The sequence below is a fragment of the Lupinus angustifolius genome, chromosome LG14, assembly GCF_001865875.1.
Source record: "Lupinus angustifolius cultivar Tanjil chromosome LG14, LupAngTanjil_v1.0, whole genome shotgun sequence".
NCBI lineage: Eukaryota > Viridiplantae > Streptophyta > Magnoliopsida > Fabales > Fabaceae > Lupinus > Lupinus angustifolius.
This window is the reverse complement of record NC_032022.1, coordinates 9,257,589-9,281,324: the sequence shown is the minus strand read 5'-3', so window position 1 is coordinate 9,281,324 and position 23,736 is coordinate 9,257,589. Positions and strand designations below refer to the sequence as shown.

The following is a 23,736-nucleotide window of genomic DNA, read 5'->3' as shown; positions in this document are numbered from 1 at the left end:
CCATATATAATAGAAAATACTTTTAACAACTGCATGGGCAAGGCAAATGCATCTTACATATTTCCTACCATTCTCTCATAATTTCTATAAACACAACACAAATATAACCACAACCACAACCGTAACAACATTAATGTGGTTCCCTCATCCCCATGAGATATCATTTCTCAGCTTAATGCCTTCATTCTTGAGACTACACCACAGATAGAAATACAACATGAATAAAGCCACTAACATAACGGAAATATATTCAAACATTAAGACAAAAAGGCGTAATGGACCTAATTACACAAGATGTTCCGATTCCCCTAAAAGATCTGCACTGAAAGGTATACACAAATAATGACATTATCACTAGTAACCTAAAATGAATTGAGCAGATATACAAATCAGACACACTATTTATCATTTGGTATTTTCAATAACTTAGGGCCTCTTCATCAGGTAAAATCACAGTTAAAAGAGAATACTTTACACTGAGTCATATATTTTACCCTTCTCCACCAAAAGCCTTGCTCCACACAACCCAGTAGCTAGGAGAGTCTTGTGTCAACAAACTTCAGAAGTTTAGGTGTGTGTAGGCACCTCAGGCCCACCTCCGTATAAAGCCAAGTGAATAATAATAAAATATAAATAGTTGATGATGTAGTAATAGTATAAAAATCAGTTATACTGTCAGTATATATCTTTTTCTAATCTAGAATTTATGATATTGTGAGATACTCATGTTTGGTTAAAGTTTTAACAAAAATAGTCAGAAAAGTAATATATCCTTTAAAATCTTAAAATGTAAAAGAAATGAGAATATTAGGTTTTAATAGGAATATAATTTTTGTGGTAATTTGTTTTTTGAAACAACAAAGAACAATGCATTAGAAAAGCACAAGGGGTGCTAACCCATAACAAGGAAGCTACATATTGTTTCTAAAACACTGATTATGAATACAAAACGTCAAATCAAGACACCATTGTTTAAACGGAAAATAATTTCTACCACATGAAGATGAATACCACTGCTAAGTTCTCACTTGGATTAGATCAATGACATGAAGAAAGCAGACCTTCTTATCATTGAAAGTAGCCTCATTTCTCAATAACCAAATTGACCAAACCACGCAAAACCACAACATTCTCCAAGTTTTCTCCCTTTTTGAGCCCTCCAATAAGAATCACGCAGAAGAAGGAATTCACCTATTGATTGCGGAATAATGAGAGGAATTTTAAGCCATGCATACACACCACTCCACACATCCATAACCCACTTACAAGATAAGAAAAGGTGATTGAAGGATTCAGAGAATTCAAGACAGCTTGTACAAACCACATCTTCCTCCATATGAATGATATTATGCCTATATAACGCCTCTTAAGGAATTCTATCTTTAAGGACTTTCCAAATGAAACAACACACCTTTGGAGGCCAAAGTCTTGCAACATCTTTGAAGAAGATTAACCAAATCAGAATGATCAAGAAACTCCTCTCCCCTCTCAACATAGCTAGTCTCCAAGGCTTCCAAATAAGCTGTTTTGACAACAAAAGTACCAGAGACATCCAAACTCCACTTCCATTGATCTTCAGCTCCACGCCTGTAGGGAGTAGAACTAATTAATTCATACAGGCTCCTCGCAACAATCTCTTCCCTTTCCAACAGATCCCGACGCCATGTAACCTTCCAACACCATTCATTATCATCCCAAACTCCATAGTCAGAGATCATTGCATACCTGTCATCAGCTAGCAAAAAAAGTCTAGGAAATCTCGGATTTAAACAAATAGGACCACACCAACAGTCCGTCCAAAACCTTGTTCGACTCCCATCTCCAATTATTTTAGAGATATTAGATTCGAAACCATCACCAAGAGTTCCAACGTCACGAGAGAGGGACCCCAGATCTTGCCACCATGCTGAATCTGTGATGGACGATTGAATGTCCAATTCAGTCCCATACTTAGAATTCAGGACCTCGACCCTCAAAGAATTAGGCTCTTGAACTCTTCTCCACTTCCATTTACAAAGCAAAGCTTTATTGAATAAAAACAGATTTTTAACACCCAAGCCTCCCTCTTTTTTTGGTTTACAAATTTCCTCCCAAGACACCCACACTATCCCTCTATCACCCGAATTATTCCCCCAGAGAAAAGATTTTTCAAGGGACAACAATTTAGAAATCACTTTCTTAGGAGCTTTATACAGAGACAACATGTAAATTGGAACACTATTCAACACAAAATTAATGAGAGTGAGTCTCCCAACAAAGAATATGTGTTTGATTTTCCAGTTTGCAAGCCTTTTAGTAACTGCATCAATGACACACTGCCAGGTTGCACACCTTCTGGGATTAGCACCAACTAGAACTCCCGGATAGAAAAAAAGGATAGAGTCCACCTTACAAGAAATAAAATTAGCGGCTGCCACAAGGACCTGCTCTTGAATATTAATCCCAACCAGCGAAATTTTTTGAAAGTTGACTCTAAGACTCGATACTAATTCAAAGCATCTGAGAATGCTCTTGATAGTCCATAAATTATTGATGTTGGAGTTGCACACTAATATTGTATCATCAGCAAATTGCAAAATAGAAATATCAATGCCTAAACCGCCCATTTTGAACCCTTCATACAGCCCAACATTAACAACCATTCTAGTCAACCCTGCAAAACTTCAGCCACCATCAGAAAGAGAAAAGGAGCCATAGGGTCTCCTTGACGAATGCCTTTAGAAACTGAGAATTTTTGAGAAGGGACACCATTGACCAACATTGACATCATAGTCGAGGATAAACACTCCTTAATCCAATTCCTCCATTTGACAGAGAAACCAAATCTATGCATCATATAATCAATGAAATGCCAATTTACAGCATCATAGGCTCTTTGAAAGTCCACCTTGAAAAGGAAACATCATTCGTTTGATTTTTTTAGCAGAGTGAATAACTTCATTTATAATAACTGGAGTGTCCAAAATGTTACGGTCTCCCAAGAAAGCAGATTGGGAAGAAGATATAACAGAAGACAGAACCGATTTCAACTTCCAGCTAACAATTTAGGAATTATCTTATACAGAGAGCCCACCAGAGAGATAGGTCTATAATCTTGGATCCTAAAAGGATTTATAACCTTTGGAATAAGGGCTATAAACGAAGAGTTAAGACCCTTAGGCAATTTAGAATTACTATGGAATTCATTCACAAACTGGCAAATATCTGGTTTGATTAAATCCCAAAATTCCTGGAAGAATTTGAAGTTAAAACCATCAAGACCAGGGCTCTTGTCCGTCACACAACTCCACACAACCTTTTTAATTTCCTCATCCCCAAAAACCACACTAATACTTCTTAATTGCTCAACCGAAATACTCTGCAATTCAACACCATATAAAGTTGGGAATCAACTCTGATCAGAATGAAATAGATTCTTGAAGTAATTAGAAACCCCATTAGAAATTGCAAGACTGTCTTCATACCAAATACCATCGATTGTGATCCCCAAAATCTGGTTTCTCCTCCTCCTAGCTTTAATACAAGCATGAAAGTAGCTTGAATTGGCATCACCTTTCTTTAACCACTTGCATTTAGCTTTCTGCGCTAATAAGATATCTCAACTTGAAGCTACTATCCACCAATCTGCTAACAGTTTCTTTCTTAAAAGCAAGTCTTCATGCTCCAGGTTAACACATTCACTCAAAGCGTCAAGATTCTGGATAGCATTAGAAATGACCACTAGCTTCTGATCCATATCCCCAAAATTTTCTTTGCTCCACAACTTTATTTTCCCCTTCAAAAGTTTAAGCTTCTCTTTTACTATAAATGCATGCCATCTCCCTTCCACCACCTCCTCCGACCAAGCTGATTTAATCAATTCAACAAACCCATCCTAAAGGATCTAAGCATTGTTAAATTTGAAAGGAGGAGGGGCTTTCTTGATTACCTGATATTTGAGAATTATTGGACAATGATCAGGAAACTCCCTTTTAAGAGCGCACTGAGATGTATCCGGCCAGGTAGCAATCCAATCCGCATACAGAAGAAATCTGTTCAATTTACTCATACACCCTCTGCTAGGCTGAAACCAAGTGAAGTTCCTACCTACAAGAGGAAGATCAAGAAACTCCATGTTAGAAATCCAGCTATTAAACTCTTGCATCTCCTTAGAGCTACTAACCCCAACACCCCATTTCCTTTCTGAATTATCCCTTATTGCATTGAAGTCACCAAAATAACACCAATGATTAACACCCAGACTACTTTTGAGAAGAAGAAGATCCTCGCACAGTTGTCTCTTTTTATCCAAGCGGCAGAGGGAGTAGACATTCACAATACAACATTCCAATTGAGTCGAAACCCACACTCCATGAATTGCAAGAAACCATCTCCCCTCATAGAATTTATTTTTGAAAAAACAGCAGAATCCCAAATACACAAAATACCACCAGATCTACCCACTGAGTTATTACAATCCCAATCAAATTGGTAATTCCCCCAAATAGACTGACATAACAATTGATCACAAGTTTCTAATTTTGTCTCTTGAACACCTAAAAAATTCACTCTATTCGAATAAACTAGATGTCTCAAACCCCTTCTTTCCATCCTACTCCCCAACCCCCTCACATTCATAGAGAGACAGATCATTGGAAATCATCTTGCTCCCTTGTGTTGGTTTTTGGAACCCCAACTTTATCCATTTCTTCAAGATCAATTAATTTGTCGTCCATCACTAAATCCTCCCCCTGAAAAGAGACACCAATTTTCTTTCCAATTTGCCATAATTTGCCACCCGCTTGAGCACCATGTTTGAAGTGTTGGAAGTTAGCACACCTCACATTAGAATCTGAAATTGAATTACTAATAGAAGAATCCAAATCCATAGCAGTTTCTTCCCCTTAACAGACTTTATTTGCATCTCCTTTGCAGAACTTATATGTGATTCTTCTTCTACTCTCTTATTTTTTTATCAAATATATTTTTTCAAAAATTAATCATTTTCATAACAATGTTCCATATGAATAAAATATAGATTAAAATTGAGAATGTAATTCCTTTAAATATCGCATTCTCACTAATCATACTTTAAAAAATGTCCTAAAAGTACATCACCATAAGATTTGCATTTGTTGGTAGTAGCTTCTTTGTTACTTTAAGTTTTCACCATACCAAAAAAGTATCAAAATAAATACAATTATAATATTAGGTTTTTGAATTAATTAATTCCCGTCATCCTCCTATTTAGGAGTTGGTAAGCTATTTTAATTGAGTAATGTTATATTTTCATACTAAACTTTTCTCACACATATTATTTATAAATTAATTATTAATGAATAAAATATCTTCTTGTAATATATGTTACTTTCTTATAAATATAAGGATTAATAAGATGATTTATTATAAGAATATATCGTTTTCTTTTTATTTTGGTTCTTGGGGCAAAGGTTGAGGATCTTTTGTCCTAAGTGTCCCTGATGGTATCCAAAACCAATCAAAATGAGTTATTTAATTGGGAAAAAGTTACAAATATCATAAACTAATATTCTATATTATTTATTGAAATGCTATTGGATAGGGACATAGAGACATAGTTTTTTTGGGATAGAGAATCACTGTCCATCTTACAAAATAAAATTATTACAATGTGTTATATTATTTTGCAATTGTACTATATTTATTTTTAATTGATATTTTATATAAAAATACTGCTATTAATAAATTGAACAACAATGATATTAAACAATGTGACAGTTTTTAGTTATCATTTTATTTTTGGATAAGTTTTTGAGATGCATGTAAAAAATCGATGAAAAATAAGTTAAAGATTGAGATAGATTGATATGTCTTAAGAGAAGCTGTAGAATTTGGGATGTATATGTAACACTTGTCGTTAATTGAATAAGAAATTTTCAGGTTTTATTGCATTTTTACCTTACTTTTTTAAATTGTGTGATTTTAATCCCTCTATTTTATTTTATTGTAATAGGGAATATTCACTTTGATCCTTCAAAAATTTTGCATGTATAATTTGATCCCAAAATAAAATTCATTTAGTACTCAACGATTATGAATGTAGGTCAAAATAATGCAATCAGGTCTCATAAGATATACTAAAATGATTAATTTGATTTGTATTTGATATTTTTAGAATTCATTTTAAGTTTTTTGATTTTTGATAGACTAGTAAAAAGATATATAGTGCTCTAACTTTTGCGTTTGAGCATTAACGGATTTTCCTTTCTCGTACACATAAATATTTGTAACGACTAAAGTTTGAATTCATTCTAAGTAATTTAAGACTAGGTCCTTCACTCAGGATCGTTGTGCTAGCTATTGTTCTTTTTTCCTACATAAAAAAGTTACTACCGTAATTTATTTTTACATATATTATATATGCAAGTGATATGTATTACTTTTATTTTAGAGTTAATAAGAATTAATATATAAATGGTAAATGATGTGTTAACGTTACTAATTTGATCCCCTAAAAAATAAAAAAATCAAATTGATAAAAATATATCAGAAATGTCAATTAAAATAATCTTTATTAATGTCATGGAAAACTTAAAAAGAGAATAATTTAACTCAAATTTAATATTTATTTGAACCATTTTCATTTTTACAGAGAACGGATAGTGATATGCTAAAAAATTTGAAGAACCAAAATATATTTACTCCTTGTTATATAATCCACTATCAATGTTTTTTTGCACCAGTGATGAAAGTTATTTTATGGTGTTCTTAACACATAACGGAAGAAACATGAAATTATTTGTATCTAAAATTATAATAAAAAATTGTATGTAAAATGCGTACCTGGTTGTAGTTCCTGAATCTTTAAAGTTGTTCTTTAAAATTATGAATACTTTATGTGTGTATCCACACCAAGACCAACATTTACTATCAACTCTTTGAACCAATAAAATAGAAAATATAACACTCTAGAAGTAAGAATTTCTTACTCACGAAACTCTTTTGTATGTAAGTGTAGCAAATAAAGAAGAGAAAAGATTGTACATAACACAACAAAATTTCCTTTTGTTAGATGCTGCACACACGTTGAAGAAATGCAATCTGGTTTGTTTGTATTGAATATGAGTGTATGTTAGTTAACTTTCTATACAAGGCACGTCTATTTATAGTGTACCTTAACTAACTAACAAACAAAATTTTGAATTACAAAATCTAACAACCCCATGATTCAGAATTTTGTAACATCAACAACTACAAACACAATCAATCTTTCAAGCTGTGTATTCCAATTTTCTTCCTCAATTCTTTAAATCTATCCACCTTCAATGGCTTTGTCATGATGTCTGCCAATTGAATTTCGTTTTTGCAATGAATCATCTTGATCTTCCCTTCTGCTACTTGATGTCTTAAGAAGTGATATTTGGTTTCAATGTGTTTGCTCCTATCACGAGAAACAAGTTTTGTGATAAGCTGCTATGTATTCAACTTCACAAGTTGAGAGAGCCACTACTATTTGCTTCTTTGAACACCATGAAATTAGAGCTCCTGCTATCATAAAAACATACCCCATGGTGCTCTTCCTGTCCATCACATCACCACACCAATCTGAGTCAGAGTAGACCACAAGTTGTGAGCTAATCTCCTCATCTTGGTGAGGGAAAACAACTCCAAAATCAAGAGTTCCTCTTAAGTATCGTAGGATCCTTTTGGCTACAATCATGTGTGAGTGTCTTGGATCACTCATGAACTTGCTGATCATGCCTACACTAAAGGAAATTTCTGGTCTAGAGTGACAAATGTACCTTAAGCTTCCCACAAGTTGTCTGAATAGAGTTGCACCATAGTGGCTTCATTCTCACATTTATCTAGATTCAAATTCATTTCTGCTGGTGTTTCTGAGGTGTTGCAGTTCAACATATTGAACTTGGTTAGAATCTCAAGCAGATACTTTATTTGATGCATGAATAGGCCTCTATCAGTGTATTGAAACTCAAGACCAAGAAAGAATGAGAGTAGACCTAGATCAGTCATCTCAAATTCCCCTTTTAGGTTGCTCTTTAGAACCTATATCCCATTTGAACTACTTCCTGTTATTAGAAGGTCATCCACATACAAACATGAACAATGCTCCCCTTTCTTGATCTAAAGACTTGAAGTACATGCCATACTCTACTAAACATTTCTGGAATCCTGAGTCAGAGAGGAACTTGTCTATCCTCTTGTTCCATGCTCTAGGTTCTTGTTTTAAGCCATAGAGTGCCTTCTTTAATCTTAGTACCTTTCCTTCATTGCCTTTGCTAATGAATCCAGGAGGTTGATTAACAAATAATACTTCTTCTATGGACCATTAAGGAATGCTGACTTCACATCTAGTTGCCATAACCTCCACTTCTTCCAACTGGCTAGAGCCATTATGAGTCTTACTGTTTCTAATCTAGCAACTAGTGCAAATACTTCAGAGTAGCCAATTCCCTCCTTTTGCATAAAGCCCTTTGAAACTAATCTTGCTTTGTGCTTTGCAATTGTGCCATCTGGTTTTAACTTCACTTTATAGATCCATTTGACTGCTATTGATACCTTCTTAGTAGGCAAGGTAACCAATTCCCAAGTGTCATTCTTCTCTATAGACTTGATTTCTTTCAACATTGCTTATCTTCAAGTGCTATTTGAAATAGCTTCTTCAAAACTTACTGGTTCAACATCAAACAATAGAGCTAAGTGTTGCACAAGGTCTCCTTCTGAGTTAATTGCACCATCTGAGTAGAATTGAAAATCTCTCAGCCTAGAAGGAAATGATATGTGTCTTTATGGTCTTTCATTAGCTACCTAAGATGTCTCTGTGATTGTGTCTATCACTTCTTCTTCTCTGGACACTTCTTCATTTTCCCAATCCAGTTGCAGACTTGTTACTCTAGTGATTCTGTCTTGAGGCCACTTCCATGATTCACTTTCTTCAATTTGCACATCCCCACTGAACATAACTTGATTGTTTGCAGGATTATACAATTTGTATGATCCATTAGAGTTGTAGCCAACAAGGATCATAGGTTCACTCTTGTTGTCAAGCTTCTTTCTCCTTTGGTCTGGAATGTGAGTGTAGAAGAGTGAGCCAAACACCCTTAGGTGTCTTATTGAAGGCTTTTTTCCAGACCAAGCTTCTTCAGGTACCAGTAAGTCTAGTTTCTTTGTTGGACATCTGTTGAGGACAAACACAACTATGGTGGCAACCTCACCCTAGAAGTTGTGTGGTAAATTCTATGTATTCAACATACTCCTAACCATGTTGAGTATTGTCTTGTTTCTCCTCTCAGCAATGCCATTGTGTTGAGGTGTATAGCGGGACATTACCTCATGCACAATGTCTTGATCCTTATAGAAATATGAGAAAGCTCCTGATGTGAACTCACCACCTCTATCTACTCTAAAGATCTTAATGTTCTTGCCTGACTGCTTTTCCACCAACTTCTTGAATTCCTTGAATATTGACAGAAACTCACTTTTGAACTTGATGAGATAGATCCACACTTTTCTACTCAATTCATCTACAAAGGTTACAAAATATTTGTTGCCTCCAAGCGTTGGAGCGTCAAAAGGCCCACACACATCTGAGTAGATGACTTGTAGCAGATCCTTGGCTCTAAAAGCAATGTGGTTATTGAATGAATTCCTTGGTTGTTTGCTGATGAGGCAACTTTCACACACTTTCTTTGGAATTTGTATTATAGGCAGGCCTAGTGCCATGTTTTTGGATCTGAGTGAGCTCAAATCTCTGAAATTCAAGTGGCCAAATCTCAAGTGCCACAACCAAGAATCTTCACCAACCATGGTAGATAGAAATTGAGACTCCACATTTGCTAAGCTTATTTGAAAGGTTCTATTGGATGCCATGGCTGATCTCATGACTAGCCTCCTTTTCTAATCATAGATCTCCAATGCTCCATTGAGAAATTCCATTGAGAATCCTTTTTTCAGTAGTTGTACCATACTTATCAGGTTGCTTTTCATGTTTGGTACATAGAGCATATCAGTGATCAGTGCTTGATTCTCATCCTTCTTGTTGATCAAGACATCTCATGTGCCCTCAGCTTGGATCACACTATTATCAGAAAATCTAACAATGCTTTTCTTTGTCTCATTAAAGTTAACTAACCAATCTCTATGTCTCATCATAGTTCTTACTAATGTGACTTGTGACCATCATGAGCATGAGAGGTTGATCATTATTTTCTGCCTCAATTTCTTCCTTAGCCATGTGTGCTTCACTTTGTTGTTTGCTTATATTGTTATCTTGTGTGGATGATGACTTGCATTCAGTTGAAAAATGATCAATCTTGCCACAATTGGAGCACATGATCATCCTTTTATCAACTTTTTTCCTTCCCCATCTCCAATGATTCAGGCCTCCTCTCCTTACTGAGTTTTCTGGTTTGTCACGATCAAACCTTTCTTGCTCTCTATTTTGGAAGTTTTTGTGGCTTGCACCTCTGAAACTCCCTCTACCCTTTCCTCTGAATCCATTCCTCCCTCCATAACTCCTTATGCCTGTGACTTGGGCTTGCAGAGCTTGGTCCATTGATCTTTCATTAGATCTTTCAATGAGTCTCTGCTCATGTGCCTTAAGTGATCCTTGAAGATCTTCTATCTTCAACACCTCTAAGTTCTTGGATTCCTCTAATGCCACAACAATGTGGTCAAAGTTAGGGGTGCGTGTGCACAATATCTTTTCAACCACGGATTGATCAGTGATTTTCTCTCCACAAGCCTTCATGGCATTCATATGTGTGATAACTCTGTTGAAGAATTGGCCCACCTTTTCATTTCCCTCCATTTGCATCAATTTGTATTGTCTCCTAAGAGTTTGCAGTCTTACTTTCTTCAACTATTCAGCTCCCTGGTTGCAGGCTTCAAGGATCAACCAAACTTCCTTTGAGTTGGTTGGACCAGAGATTTTTTCGAAGTGTGCTTCATCCACACACTGATGCAAGAGAAACATAGCCTTACCATCCTTTTTCTTGTTCTCCTTGTGTATTCTTCTTTGTTCATCCGATGCTCCTTCATCAAGAATTGAATAGCCTTGTTCTACAATCTCATCAACCTCTTGGTATCCCATAATTGCCTTCATTTGTACCTTCCATCGATTCCAATTCTTGTGATCAAGAATTGGGAGGTTTGTTGGAAAATTTGTTCCACTCGGTCCCATGATTCTTTTGCTGAATTTTATGAGTTTGATGAAGGTTCTTTGTTGATCTTGAACCTATGCTCTTGATACCAATTTGTTAGAACAAAAAAAAGTAAATGAAGAAAGATTGAGAAAAGAGAGGAAGAGAGGAAATGCAATATGGTTTGTTTGTATTGAATATGAGTGTATGTTAGTTAACTTTCTATACACAAGGTAAATTTATTTATATTATCCCTTAACTACTTAATTAACAAAAGAGAATTTTGAATTACAAAATCTAATAGAAGGAAGGCATCATTTTTCTTTTTCTCTCTCAAGTTCTTTATGCTTAGAAAATAATATATATATATATATATATATTCACTTGTGTGATGTATCCACGGATAAATGTATGTATGCATAGTGTCATGAGAAATAAAAGAAAAATTCTCTCCACTTTTGCACATAAAAAATTACTTCTTCATTTGGTGTAAATTGATATATTTATAAAAAGATTAGAACTCTTCAAGTGGTATTAATTAGTTTTTTTGTTTCCCACAGGTAGTTTACATTAGAGACAATATTGTTCGAGCTAGAAACATCTACATGTATATGAGGATAACTCTCTCAGCGGGTATTTTTTTCTTCATAAAACAACATAATAACTCATCTTTTAATTCAGCTACAAATAAATAATTTTAGAATTTATTTTCTTTACTATTTAATTTTTAGTGCTAGCATAAAATTAAAATAGTATTCCATAAAATTATTTATTTGATCAGATTAAATTCTCTAATTTAATTATCGAATAATATAATTATCTAGCAAAGATTAGAACACTCGTTAGTGTGTGACCCTATAGGTTCAATACTAAGCTGGTAGTAAATCAACTAAATTAATTTACTAATCAAGGTTGACGTCTAGCAACACTCATTAACGAGCAGATAGCATGAAGTAATATATATTTTACTTTCAAGAACCATTAGAAGATTAATTAAAATATTTCCTTTCGTCCTACTTTAAAGTATGTTATAATTGTCAAACTTTGATAAGTTGTTATTATGACTCAAAGAAACTCATTTCTTTATTCATTCTAATACCTTGGCCAATGTCTTATTTTATTATAAAGCTCAAACTCATTACCAAAGAGTTGATGAATTCCTTCTTGATTAATTATTAATTCTATAATCATTTAATCATACGCCATATTCATTCAAATAACGTCCTGAAACATTATGTGTCTGAAATCAAAGTATGATAAATAACATGTTAATTACTATGTTAACCCCAGGTCAAAAGAAACTATTTTATTTCTTCTTGTGAATTTCCTATTGACAATTTAAGGTAATCTTAATCATTAAGAACTATCAGTTGAGTCAGTTCAATGATCATATTCATATATGCATCATCTATTAATATTTATCCAATAAATTCTATCACATATATTGATCTACCCGAATCATTGATATCTTATTCTCAATGATTCTATGTTCAACAACAATTTAGACTAAAAATTATAAAAGACATGTTTCTTTATAATAACAAGTTTCTAATTTTTAATCAATGACTTTATCATATAATCAATTTAATTAAATAACAAATATTATAAAATAAATAAATACAATTATTTTAATTATATTTAATGACAGATTGAATCTTGAACATAAATATAGAAATATATCAAGTGTAATATAAACATATTTAATTTATTCAACACTTGTAATAATTATTATATTACTAGTTATGATCATGTGACTGGTACCAGATATTTGTGTAGATACTTATTTTTAATAATGTTTTATCTAAATAATGATTTATATTATTTTTACTTCATTTTGGTATGTTTTAGTTAGATGAATGTAAACAGCTGCTGTAATCAAGAAACCGTTCGTGGAAATGAAATAATGATATTGTCATATGTTAATTGCATATTCTATTTTTAATACCAACAAAACGTTGATCTAGTGATAGTGACATTTGTAGGGAGAAACAATTGTAAACATAAGAGCAATATTTATTGAGAAAGACAATCACGAAACCCGAAATAGATTAGTTCTTTGTCCAAAAAACTGAACGATACTCTTGGTAGTACAAAAAAAGATTTTTTTTTTAATTTTTTAAGGAAATATTTGCCTACTAGATTCTTTTCATGTTAATTTCTGAAAATCTTAATTCTTAACTCTATTGCTACTACCATCCCTCCATGTTGAAACAGCCAGAATTAAGGGGTCTTGACATGTTCAGAATTTTCTAATTTTAGGAAAATTCTCAACAACAAAAAACTGCAGCAACGAAAGATTATTGTGTTTATAAATCAAGGAATAATTTATAAAAATTTATGTTGGAAACAGCTTAAAAAATGTTATCTTCAAATTTTACAGTAAGTTTAGGATATTAAAATGTTTTATCTTCAAAATTTTATCTGTCTCAAACCTCCCTTGATATTTTATATTGAAATATTTAGAAGTCAAAATTCTTTGGTAATAAATTCATACAAAAATTGAACAAAAAAACTAATTGTACATGTACATGCACATGCACATGTCGGGTGAAACAGTCGTCATGAAACTCAACAAGATTAATTCTTTATCTAAAAGTGTAAGAATATATTTTTGGTAATATAAAAAAAAAATATCACATCTAATGAAATTGGTTTGAACTCCATTCCACAAAAGTTTCAACCAATTGAATGCTAGTTTAATTTGTGCAGAATTACTGTTCCTTCACGGCAATGAGACAGATAAAATGACCAAAGAGGATTTACCATGATCATAAATCATAAAGGGTCAGTATAAAACAAATCTAATGTTTCACAGAAGTAATAAAAAAACAAGAGACAGCATCATATTCATACCAACAAAACATTATCTGCCACATTCAGGATACTGCAGGCAGAACACACTAAAACAGCATCATATTGAGATATCAGTATCACTATTTTTGTCCTTTTTATGTTTTTTAATTTTTTTTATATCCAATCTTTGTTTTTCATCAACAGTGATTGAATGAATACTTAAGAGGCTTCTCTGTCATGTCAAATTCAATTATTTATTTTTCCTTTTGTCATTATCAGCAGGACAACATGCATGAATAGCTACCAAACTACCTGCCTATCAAGCATATTACCCGGGTTCGCCTATTAGCGTCCGCATAGAATGTAGGGTTAAGTTAAAAAAAATATAATTCATATTTTAATTATTCATTTTATGAAAATTTAATGGGTCAGATCTACTGACTAATTTAAATCACATGAATCATTAAACAAATGTTATATTGGTTGAGTCTATTTAAGACAAAAGAATGGCTGTTCAGATTTCATACCAAAATTTAATGCTTTGTCACCTTGTTTGCTTCTTGGTATCGTTCAAAAGTAGCAAAAAGGACACAAGCTTGTATTATTGTTATTCTGCTTTTTCAAACTTGGTTTATTAGAGTGACAAAGAAAGAACATGAACCAAGGAAGCACCCAACTCTTCCTTTCTTGTCCCTTTCTCTTCTTTTTATGCTTTACTCACTGCTAAAAGAGAAACACCCATTTGAATGCATACCAAATACACAGAGAAATGGATCCTCTGTAAGAACTTTTCTATCTTGCAAATCAGGAAAAACCATAACTTTCTTTTAATCTAGCCAACCAAAAATGTATATGCTTTCATTTATATTATCCACCATTGACTGTACAGTTATTCACACCCCCACCATGGTCAAATTTTGAATCATTCCATATTCATATATATGCATTTTTCTATTCCCTGTACCCTTCTCCACAACCACAACAAAAGCAATCAAAAGAATATCCCATCACATGTACAAACACTTGTGATAAACTGATTAAACTCTACCCTCAATAAATAAAACAAAACATCCTAGCACATCCACTACCCTATTTCCACCATTCCATTTTATAGTGGCTGAGAAAAAATTAGCCATCAACAAGCAAGGCCTCCTTTCCAATATCGGATTTAATCATAACAACATTTACTGATATACCCGGATTGATAAATTTGGTCCCGGTTCAACTCCAATTGCATATCATTTGTCCTCTACAAAGATTCTGTGTATGAAATCGCGAAACCTTTTGGAGTATAGCTTGGGATCGACGGCGGAGATGGAGGTGGGGTCTGCTTGTAGTGACTTGTATGCATGCTCTAGCTTTTTGCTAATATCATAGTCTTGGAGAATGTCAATGATACCAAAGTAGAGGATTACATCAGAGATCTCACCACCACTACTGTCTGAAGGGGTAGAATGGTTACTTCCACTACCAGTGTGCTGATCAAATCCAGCTTTGCATACTCTCTCGGCTCTGGCAGGCATATCAGTTCCTAGCCGGATTATAGGTCCCCTGGAATATTACCGCAGTCAATGACCAAATTAAATTTCAAGGAAAAAGTTCGCATAATTACGATGTGAACCAACCTCTAAGGAAAGAATCTAAGAAAATAAATATTACTAAACTTATAGGCTAATTATGGTATAAATAACTAATAATTTCCAGTATTGACTAACCTAGATCTTCAAAGTGTATAAACGGTAACTAGTTAACAAACAAACAATCATAACTTTATATGTTACTGGCACACAAAAATATCTCCTAAGCTTCAAGTCCTAGCACCCCCACTGGCCCATCTATATCACTGTCAACTAACAATTGGCTTTACAATGATCCCACCAGCACTTGTGGTCAACAAACCTGCATCTAGATTTGCCATGTCAACCGAAGTCACAGTCCATCAAAACCAACAGAACCACAAATAGAAATGGAAAGGACTGGAGAATGGCTAAAATAGTGTCTCATTCAACAGCTATAGCTTTGTTTCTTCATGACTAATGGACATATTCTCTTGGCTATTTGCATGCGCATGTGCCATATAGATATTTTAAGATGGAAGTTTTTTGCTTACGATTGTTTTATGCCTGGGTCCACGCACACACTAAAACTCAAGGACAGGGCACATGCAAGTAGTGAAAACAATGACCACCAACAAGAGCATACAACAGAGACAAAAATACTATATCACCTACAAATAATCTAGTCATAAAATGTAGTGACTGAGAATGGCTCATGTTTACACCAAACCAAAATCTCCCTGGTTGACTGGAGTTCTATAAGAAATACTAAGTAGGAATTTACATAACAGCCTAAGCCTGATACTAATAGAATTCCAAAGATATTTCAAAATCCCCAAAAACTGTATTTTTTTGGAATATAAATGAAAACACAAGGACGATAATCTTAAAATAGAACATATTTTTTTCCTTCTAAATAACAATGTATTCTACACCATGAAACAAGATACAGAAGTACAGAAAAGTGCATACCGGCCTATAGGTATCCACCTGAAATCATGTTTCCCATCCTTTCCCATGTTTCCTGCCAAATCCATAATCCAGCAAATTTTATATCTTGGGGTCCAATTAATTCATACAAAAGGAAACACAGAAGTAGGAAGAACATATACCTGAATACAAATTATGTGGTGAACTTTTAATTTTATCAGTTGAGTACTCATCACAAAAATGAAGGCCAATCAAAAGACTGTAATCCATTATTCCTTCTGCTTCAAGGAATTCACAGTCTCTATCAAGTTGCCTGAGCAGAAATCATTACAAAAGACAAACTCTAAGAATATCATAAAAAATGCTGAAAGTAAAAGAAATAAGCAACTTGCAAGCAAATTTTGTACCACATAAGCTCTTGAAACCAAGATTGTTCAAGGTGAAAGACATAATTAAGGTCAAGGTCTTTGAGAGTGGTAGTCTCGTCAATCTCTTCATGGGGTTTATCTGTTATACGACCATGAGAAGAACCTTTGAGATCAAACCGCTTATGGATCTGATACTCTGAACAAAATACATTGCCCATCACAATAAACCGAGTCTGTTTTTTGTAGCATTGAAATTTTAATCAACATCATGACAAGCAATTCTTATAGTATATCAGTTTACTTTGAAATTAAAATATTAAAATAATACCTTCGGACTTCCAACTGGTTTGACACAGTGAACACCCAGGAATTTCGTTACCAGAGAGTTCTTGTACTGAGAAACATGTTGATAGTAACTCGAAAGCATCCTGATAAGCAACTGTCATGACCACCAACTAATTATTGCATACCAATAAAAAAACATATTTACCAAAAGTAGGAAGTGAGGGATTCTTCCTTACTCAATGTGTGTTTATATTTTTCTCATCAAATTTAATCGGCATCCCAAATGTAGAGGCTAGCAACTAACCTTGACTTCAGACTTCTTCAAGGTCTTGATAATGAATCGGTCATCTTGAGTGAGATAAAAGAAGCTTCCACTTTTGCCAGGAGAACACATCTCCCTAAGTGCGTCATTGCCGCAAATAGCAAGCATGTAATCAGCAGGATCTATGTCAAATAATTTCCTTAGATGCCTAATTACCCGACAAACAAACAACCACCAAGATATAGATGAATTAGTATACGCACAACTATAAATCATTTAAAAAAGGAAAAACATATATAAAAACATTGTCATTATTGACACCTGAACACCACAGGACAGTAGTCTTTCCACCTGAAGTCCACTGACTGATGCGGCAGCGTAAACTTGGAGCCTTCCGGTGGGAATCTCGTCCAGAACTTCTCCTTCGGATCGAAATCTCCTGGCCTAAGGTCTCGCACTACCGAAGCATGCTTCCCAACGGAGTACCTAAAACAAATACAGGCCAACAATTATTCCTCAAAAAACATTAGAAAATTCAACAAGCATGCTAAGCTGAATTGAAGTGTAAAATTGCTTTTCAAAAACCTGATCCTAGGTTCACGGGAGACCTCAAACTCAATAAACCTTTCTAACCAAGCAATAGCAAACCCTAGCAACATTCTAACCATAGTTACTAGAAATGTGATAGTGTCTGCCAAACATAGATCATTTAGGTATGCAATCCATCACTTTTTACATCATTACTATACGACTTACTTTACGATAAACCAAGCAGGCAATAAACACAATAACACGAAACAACAAACTGAGTAAGCCATTATTATGACTATGATTGGAACCCCAGGCAATTGGACTCAGTTTCCTGGTACCATTTGTAAACCCGGTAGGTGATACACGAAAAAACGAATTCACTACACAATGACAAATTCAGGAAGGAGTAACTAATGAGCAAATCTAGTAAGGAGTAACTATGATTCAAACTGCATTCAAATGAACTTAGTTTGCTGGATAGCATTCATAACATCTATAGTTAACATGTCCAAACCAGTATTGAATAAACTTTAAGTCTGAGGGTAGCAATGTAGATAAGATACCTAATACCCATTTGAAGACTAAGCATCAAATCATAATTCTTATGCCCCTTTGACACAATATACCCAGGTTTCTTAACATCCCCTTCAACAGAACTACAATTACTCTTCTGCAACTTCCCAAAACCAACACCATTTTCAAACTCACTCCCATCCTTATAAAACATAGAAGCTTCAACATTATCAACAATATCACAAGTAATATCCCCAGCTTCACCATCAAGTTCCCAAATACAAATCCTAGGAAAACCCACACTTTTACTATTACTATCAAAACTCATCCTTTTCTTCACAACCCTCTCTTCATTCACAAATTCTTTCCCCCAATTCCCCTTCGAGCTACTCCGATCGCGCCACGTAAACACTCCTTCCCCTTTCGGAACCCCATTCTCCCACCACCCTTCGTACCTATTCCCATTCTTCCACACCAAAACCCCGTTCCCCGAAATCGTTCCGTTCTTCCACTCACCAAAGTACTCGTTCCCGTTACACCACCAATACCTACCCTCACCGTCTTGCAAATTGAACCTCCACGAACCCTTATACACGTCGCCGTTACCGTAACGCTTTTCTCCGAACCCGTGCTTCCGGTCCGCCACCCAGGAACCTCTGTAACTGTCACCGTCTACGCCGGTGAAGGTTCCGGTACCGTGAATCCTACCGCAGAGAAACTCTCCTTCGTAAGTTGCACCTGAAGGCCATGAGAAGATTCCTTTGCCGCACGCTTTTCCGTTCTTCCATTCTCCTTCGTAAATGCAACCGTCGGACCAGAGGTATTTCCCGGCGCCGTCAGGTAAGTTTCCGGCGAGAGTTCCGGCGTATACGTCGCCGTTTGATAGGGATTTCTCGAGTGTGGATGACACGCGCTGTGAACTGGGTTGGGTTTGAACCAGTTTCGGTTTCCAGGAGTGAGGTGGAACCACTATTAGTTCAATGTCTTCATTCTCTTCTTCTTCTTCTTCTTCTTCTTCTTCTTCTTCTTCTTCTCCGGGTTTGTTATTTCTTGATACGGTGTCGTTTTGGTTAGTGTGATTGGAGAAAATAGTAAACAGCGTCTCCTTCATTTTATTTGGTCGGAATTTTAGTTTGGAAATGTTCACAGTGAGGAATGCAAAGTCAGCAACATTTTTCGGAGGAGTATGGAGATGCTGGGTTTTAAGGTTTTTCTTGTTTTAGCTATGTGGTCACTGTTGTTGTTGATTTGAAGAGAATGTGTTGAGAGAGAGAGCATGTCTTTTTTGTATCTTAAACTGGAAAGATGATTATCTGTCTTAACAAGAAGAGTGTATGTTAGGAGGAAAAGATAAATAATCAGGGACAAGACAGAAAGAGAAGGAGTGAGAGAATGGCAATGGGAGTAATAAATGTTTTAAGCAGCGCTGTGCATAGGGAACATTACATATTGCGAAGCGTTATAGCAGCAGCACCACCACCAGCCTCTTGTTTCTTTAATTTCTCACACCAAACCAAACATGCCGTATCATACTATATTTGCTTTGCGTTTTTAAGTTGCCTTGGGTTTTCTTTTTGTTTTTTCCATGGATGAATTGTTTTTGCACTATGTTTAATTACATTTTGGTATCCACGAAATGCGTGAATCATTAGTGTGTAGGTGGTTTATGCATTTTTTGGAAATGCAATTGTGTTTAATGCAAATAATGGGGATTGTTTTAGATGTTCACACATGATACTTGTGATTAACACAAAATGTAATGATTGAGAGATCTAAAATAAGTATATAAATTAAATTTGCTTTGCAAAATAACATATTTAATGAAATTAAACATGCTAATATCTTTACTTTTTCAATATAATTTTGGTTTTTGAATTCATTAAAACCAAATTCAATTATATTAAATAGTAGTTATTATTAATATCTAATATAAATTTGAGTATGTATAAACTTTTGTTGAATATAAGAGTGTAATACATAAGTATTGTTAATGTAAAATTTTATATATATAAATATTTTATTATTTATCATTTATATGTAGTAGTTATCTTCAATAATTAATAAATATAAATGATTGATAATATTTTGACAAAGTAAAGAGTTCTTATACTGTTGCATTTTTTTTCTCTAAACATAATTGATGAGGATTATTTTAGTGTTGTCCACGTAAGATACTTATGGTTAAGACAAAACACAAAAAATCATTTTGATAGGTGTAATATAAAAAACAGATAAACTAATTTTGCATTGCAAAATAATATATTTAATGAAATTGAATATACTAATTTCTTTAGTTTTTCAATCCAAAATTTGATTTTTAACTCCTTAAAATCGAATGTAATTATAGTATTAGGTGGTTATTTAATATATATTCTTAATTTTATAAAGTTTACAGAAGAAAGATATTTGTACTTAATTAAGTAACAAACTCACTTCAAGCCAAAATTTCTTGTTCTATAATATGTTGTGACTTTGTGAGGTTAAAATTAATAATAAAGCTGATACAATTGTGAGAAATAATTTTCTTTATGGTGTGAAGTAGGTCGTTGTTTTTTTCCTACGTAGGTGTCCACTTTTTCTTTCCTTTTATGAATTTAATTATAATATGCGGTTAGTGTAAAAAAATTAAGCTTTCAATCAATTATATATTATAGCATTATTAAAAGTATTATTTGTCCATCTGAAATGGGAAGGTAATAAAAGTTTGTCACATTCAATCTGGACTTGGAATTTCAACAAACACGTCCATAAAAGCTAAAGCATTTGCATTTTTTGAGGATGATGTACGCGTTTAAAGCATATAGAAGGATATGTTGTCTACGTTTGTTAAAACTCAACCTTTCCATGAATAAAAGAATGTATAGTATGAAGCTTGCCAAGAAGAAGATAAAGAAGATGGTGACAAAGAAAGGCAATACTTCTACTCTTTCTATTGATTGAAGATTGAAATTGGATACAAAATAAACGAAAACAAAAAGGTTAAATAGAAACCAAAACAAAACTAGGTTAAAAAACAGAAAAACTGATATAACAGTTTTAACTAACAAACTTACTAAAAATAGAAACAGAAAAAAAAACTAAGTAATGAATGGATCATGATGATGAGCTTTTTCCTTCTTTTGTTGGTCATATTTCAACAGCCCCACAAGTTGGCATGTGGAAATTAAGCAGGTCAAGCTTGCTAATCAGAGAACGAAAAGAACCAGGAGGTAAAGGCTTGGTGAAAAAGTCAGCAAGTTGTACAGAGGATGAAATTGGCAGCAAATGCAAAGTCTTGTTTAGCACCCTTTCTCTCACAATGTGGAAATCAATCTCGATGTGCTTCGTGCGTTCATGAAAAACTGGATTGGCAGTAATATACAAAGCTGACGTGTTATCCCAAAACAAAGAGATTGGTGAAGGATGTGAAATTCTTAAATCCTGAAGCAAGAATAACAATCATTGAGCTTCACAAGAAGCCATGGCTAAAGCCCTATATTCTGCTTCTGCAGAGGATTTGGACACGGTATTTTGTTTTTTGCTTTTGCAAGATATAAGAGATGTTCCTAGAAAGAAACACCATCGTGTCACAGATTTTCTTGTGTCCAAGCAAGAAGCCCAATCAGAATCAGAGTACCCCTTGAGGGCAGTGTTGTTGTTGCTGGAAAACAGGACACCTAAACCAAGATAATTTTTAATATATCTAAGAATTTTATAAGCTGCTTGTTGGTGTTGGTCAGTAGGGGCAGATAGGACTGACTTAGGTGTCCAACGACATAACAAAGGTCAGGTCTAGTGTTGGTAAGGTATAAAAGCTTTCCAATTAATCTTCTATAAGATGTACCATCTGCCAGCATAGAACTAGAGGTGCTATGAAGCTTGTTATTGTACTCCATAGGAGTGGAGCATGGTTTGCAGCCAAGCATTCCAGTCTCATTTAAGAGATCTAGAACATATTTTCTTTGATACAAGGAGATGCCATGGATAGATCTAGCAATTTCCATTCCTAAAAAGAATTTAAGGATACCTAAGTCCTTAATGCTTAATTTATCATGGAGCAGATTCTTAGTGTTTTGAATTTCGCATAAGTCATTGCCTATTAAAACCAGATCATCGATATCAACCAGAATAGTAGTAAAACCAGAGGTTTGGTGTTTGGTGAATAATGAATTATTAGCATTAGATTTACAATATCTTGAGGCAACTAGGACTTTAGTTAACTTTTCATGCCATTACCTACTAGCTTGCAAACAGAATTGGGATTATTAACCTTTAATCCAGGAGGCATTTTCATGTAAACTATCTCCTTGAGATCACCATGGAGGAATGCAGTATTGTCATCTACTTGTTGCATATGCCAATTATAAATGGTTGCCAATGAAAGGAGAACTCTAATTGTGGTCATTTTAACAATAAAGCTAAAAGTATCTAGGTAGTCTACTCCTTCTATTTGACTAAAGCCCTTTGCAACAAGTCTTGCTTTCTGTCTCTCTATTGTGCCATCAGCTTCATGTTTGGTTTAAAAAACTCATTTACAGTCAATTGCCATTTTGTTAAGGGAAGATTAGTGATGATCCAAGTATTATTCTGCTCTAAAGCATGTAATTCAGTTTTAATTGCATTATTCCAACATTGGTGTAAGACAACATCCTTATAATGAGTGGGAATTGTAACACCTCAAATTTTACGATTTTAAATTATAAGATTTTATTAATATTGTTATTAATTATATTTTAGAAAATGAATTTCTGGGATTTTTTGGTAAAGAATTAGACGAAACTCTAGTTGAGTTTTAGTCTTGTAATTGTATTTCCAATTTGGTGGTAAATTTTCATCATTTTCGAAGACAGTCGGTTGTGGACCGCTGTCGGGGCCGAATCTTACCCGGTACGACTCAAAAAGTGGTTTTTGAGTTCCGTAACTCGGAATTGAATTCCGATTGCACCGTTGGCTTCGTAATTTTATTTCGAGTCAATATAGACCATGAGTAGACCCATACCTATTTTCTAAATATTTTTCACTCGGAATGCCGAAATCCGAAATTCTAATAAGATATTAAAATCGGGCGATTTATAATACATGATCGAGTATTGGCTGATAATACTCGGGCATGTTTATCGCACGTGTCCACGAAGTGGTCATTTCGCGTTGGGATGTGAAATTTGCTTTTCCATAAAGCAAACCTCACATCACTTTCTCAAATATCTCATGAGATCATCATTAGCCACCCTAGGAGATTTTTGATGATTTCCTAGAGGGAAATCTGATTTCCCTTCTCTCCTTAAACCCTCACACTTCACACTTCACTCTCACACTCTCTCATTTTCAAAGAGAAGGTAAATTCTCTCTTCATTTTCCTCTCATTTCTCATTTGCTTCTTCCATCTTCAATCCTTACAAAAT

The 23,736-nt window shown here is 34.3% G+C and overlaps 3 protein-coding genes across 5 annotated transcripts; all 3 read right to left on the bottom strand.

Moving 5' to 3' along the window:
- LOC109326361 lies at positions 1,383–2,642 on the bottom strand. The gene has a single exon (XM_019559049.1). It carries the CDS (start codon positions 2,640–2,642, stop codon positions 1,383–1,385), a length of 1,260 nt encoding a protein of 419 aa, XP_019414594.1.
- Positions 10,115–10,786, bottom strand: LOC109326360. Its single transcript, XM_019559048.1, has one exon. The coding sequence runs from the start codon at positions 10,784–10,786 to the stop codon at positions 10,115–10,117; it is 672 nt and encodes a 223-aa protein (XP_019414593.1).
- On the bottom strand, positions 14,732–19,836 carry LOC109327157 (phosphatidylinositol 4-phosphate 5-kinase 2-like). 3 transcript variants are annotated; one of them, XM_019560217.1, is made up of 8 exons: positions 18,406–19,836; positions 17,633–17,797; positions 17,354–17,519; positions 17,093–17,219; positions 16,804–16,960; positions 16,579–16,709; positions 16,439–16,490; positions 14,732–15,461 (listed from the first exon to the last, which is right to left on the bottom strand). In XM_019560217.1, exons 1-8 carry the CDS (start codon positions 19,464–19,466, stop codon positions 15,149–15,151), a joined length of 2,172 nt encoding a protein of 723 aa, XP_019415762.1. In that variant the 5' UTR covers positions 19,467–19,836; the 3' UTR covers positions 14,732–15,148. The 3 variants fall into 3 exon arrangements, with proteins under 3 accessions (XP_019415762.1, XP_019415763.1, XP_019415761.1); XM_019560218.1 differs by having other exon boundaries at positions 17,093–17,192; XM_019560216.1 differs by having other exon boundaries at positions 16,804–16,997; positions 17,093–17,203; positions 18,406–19,835.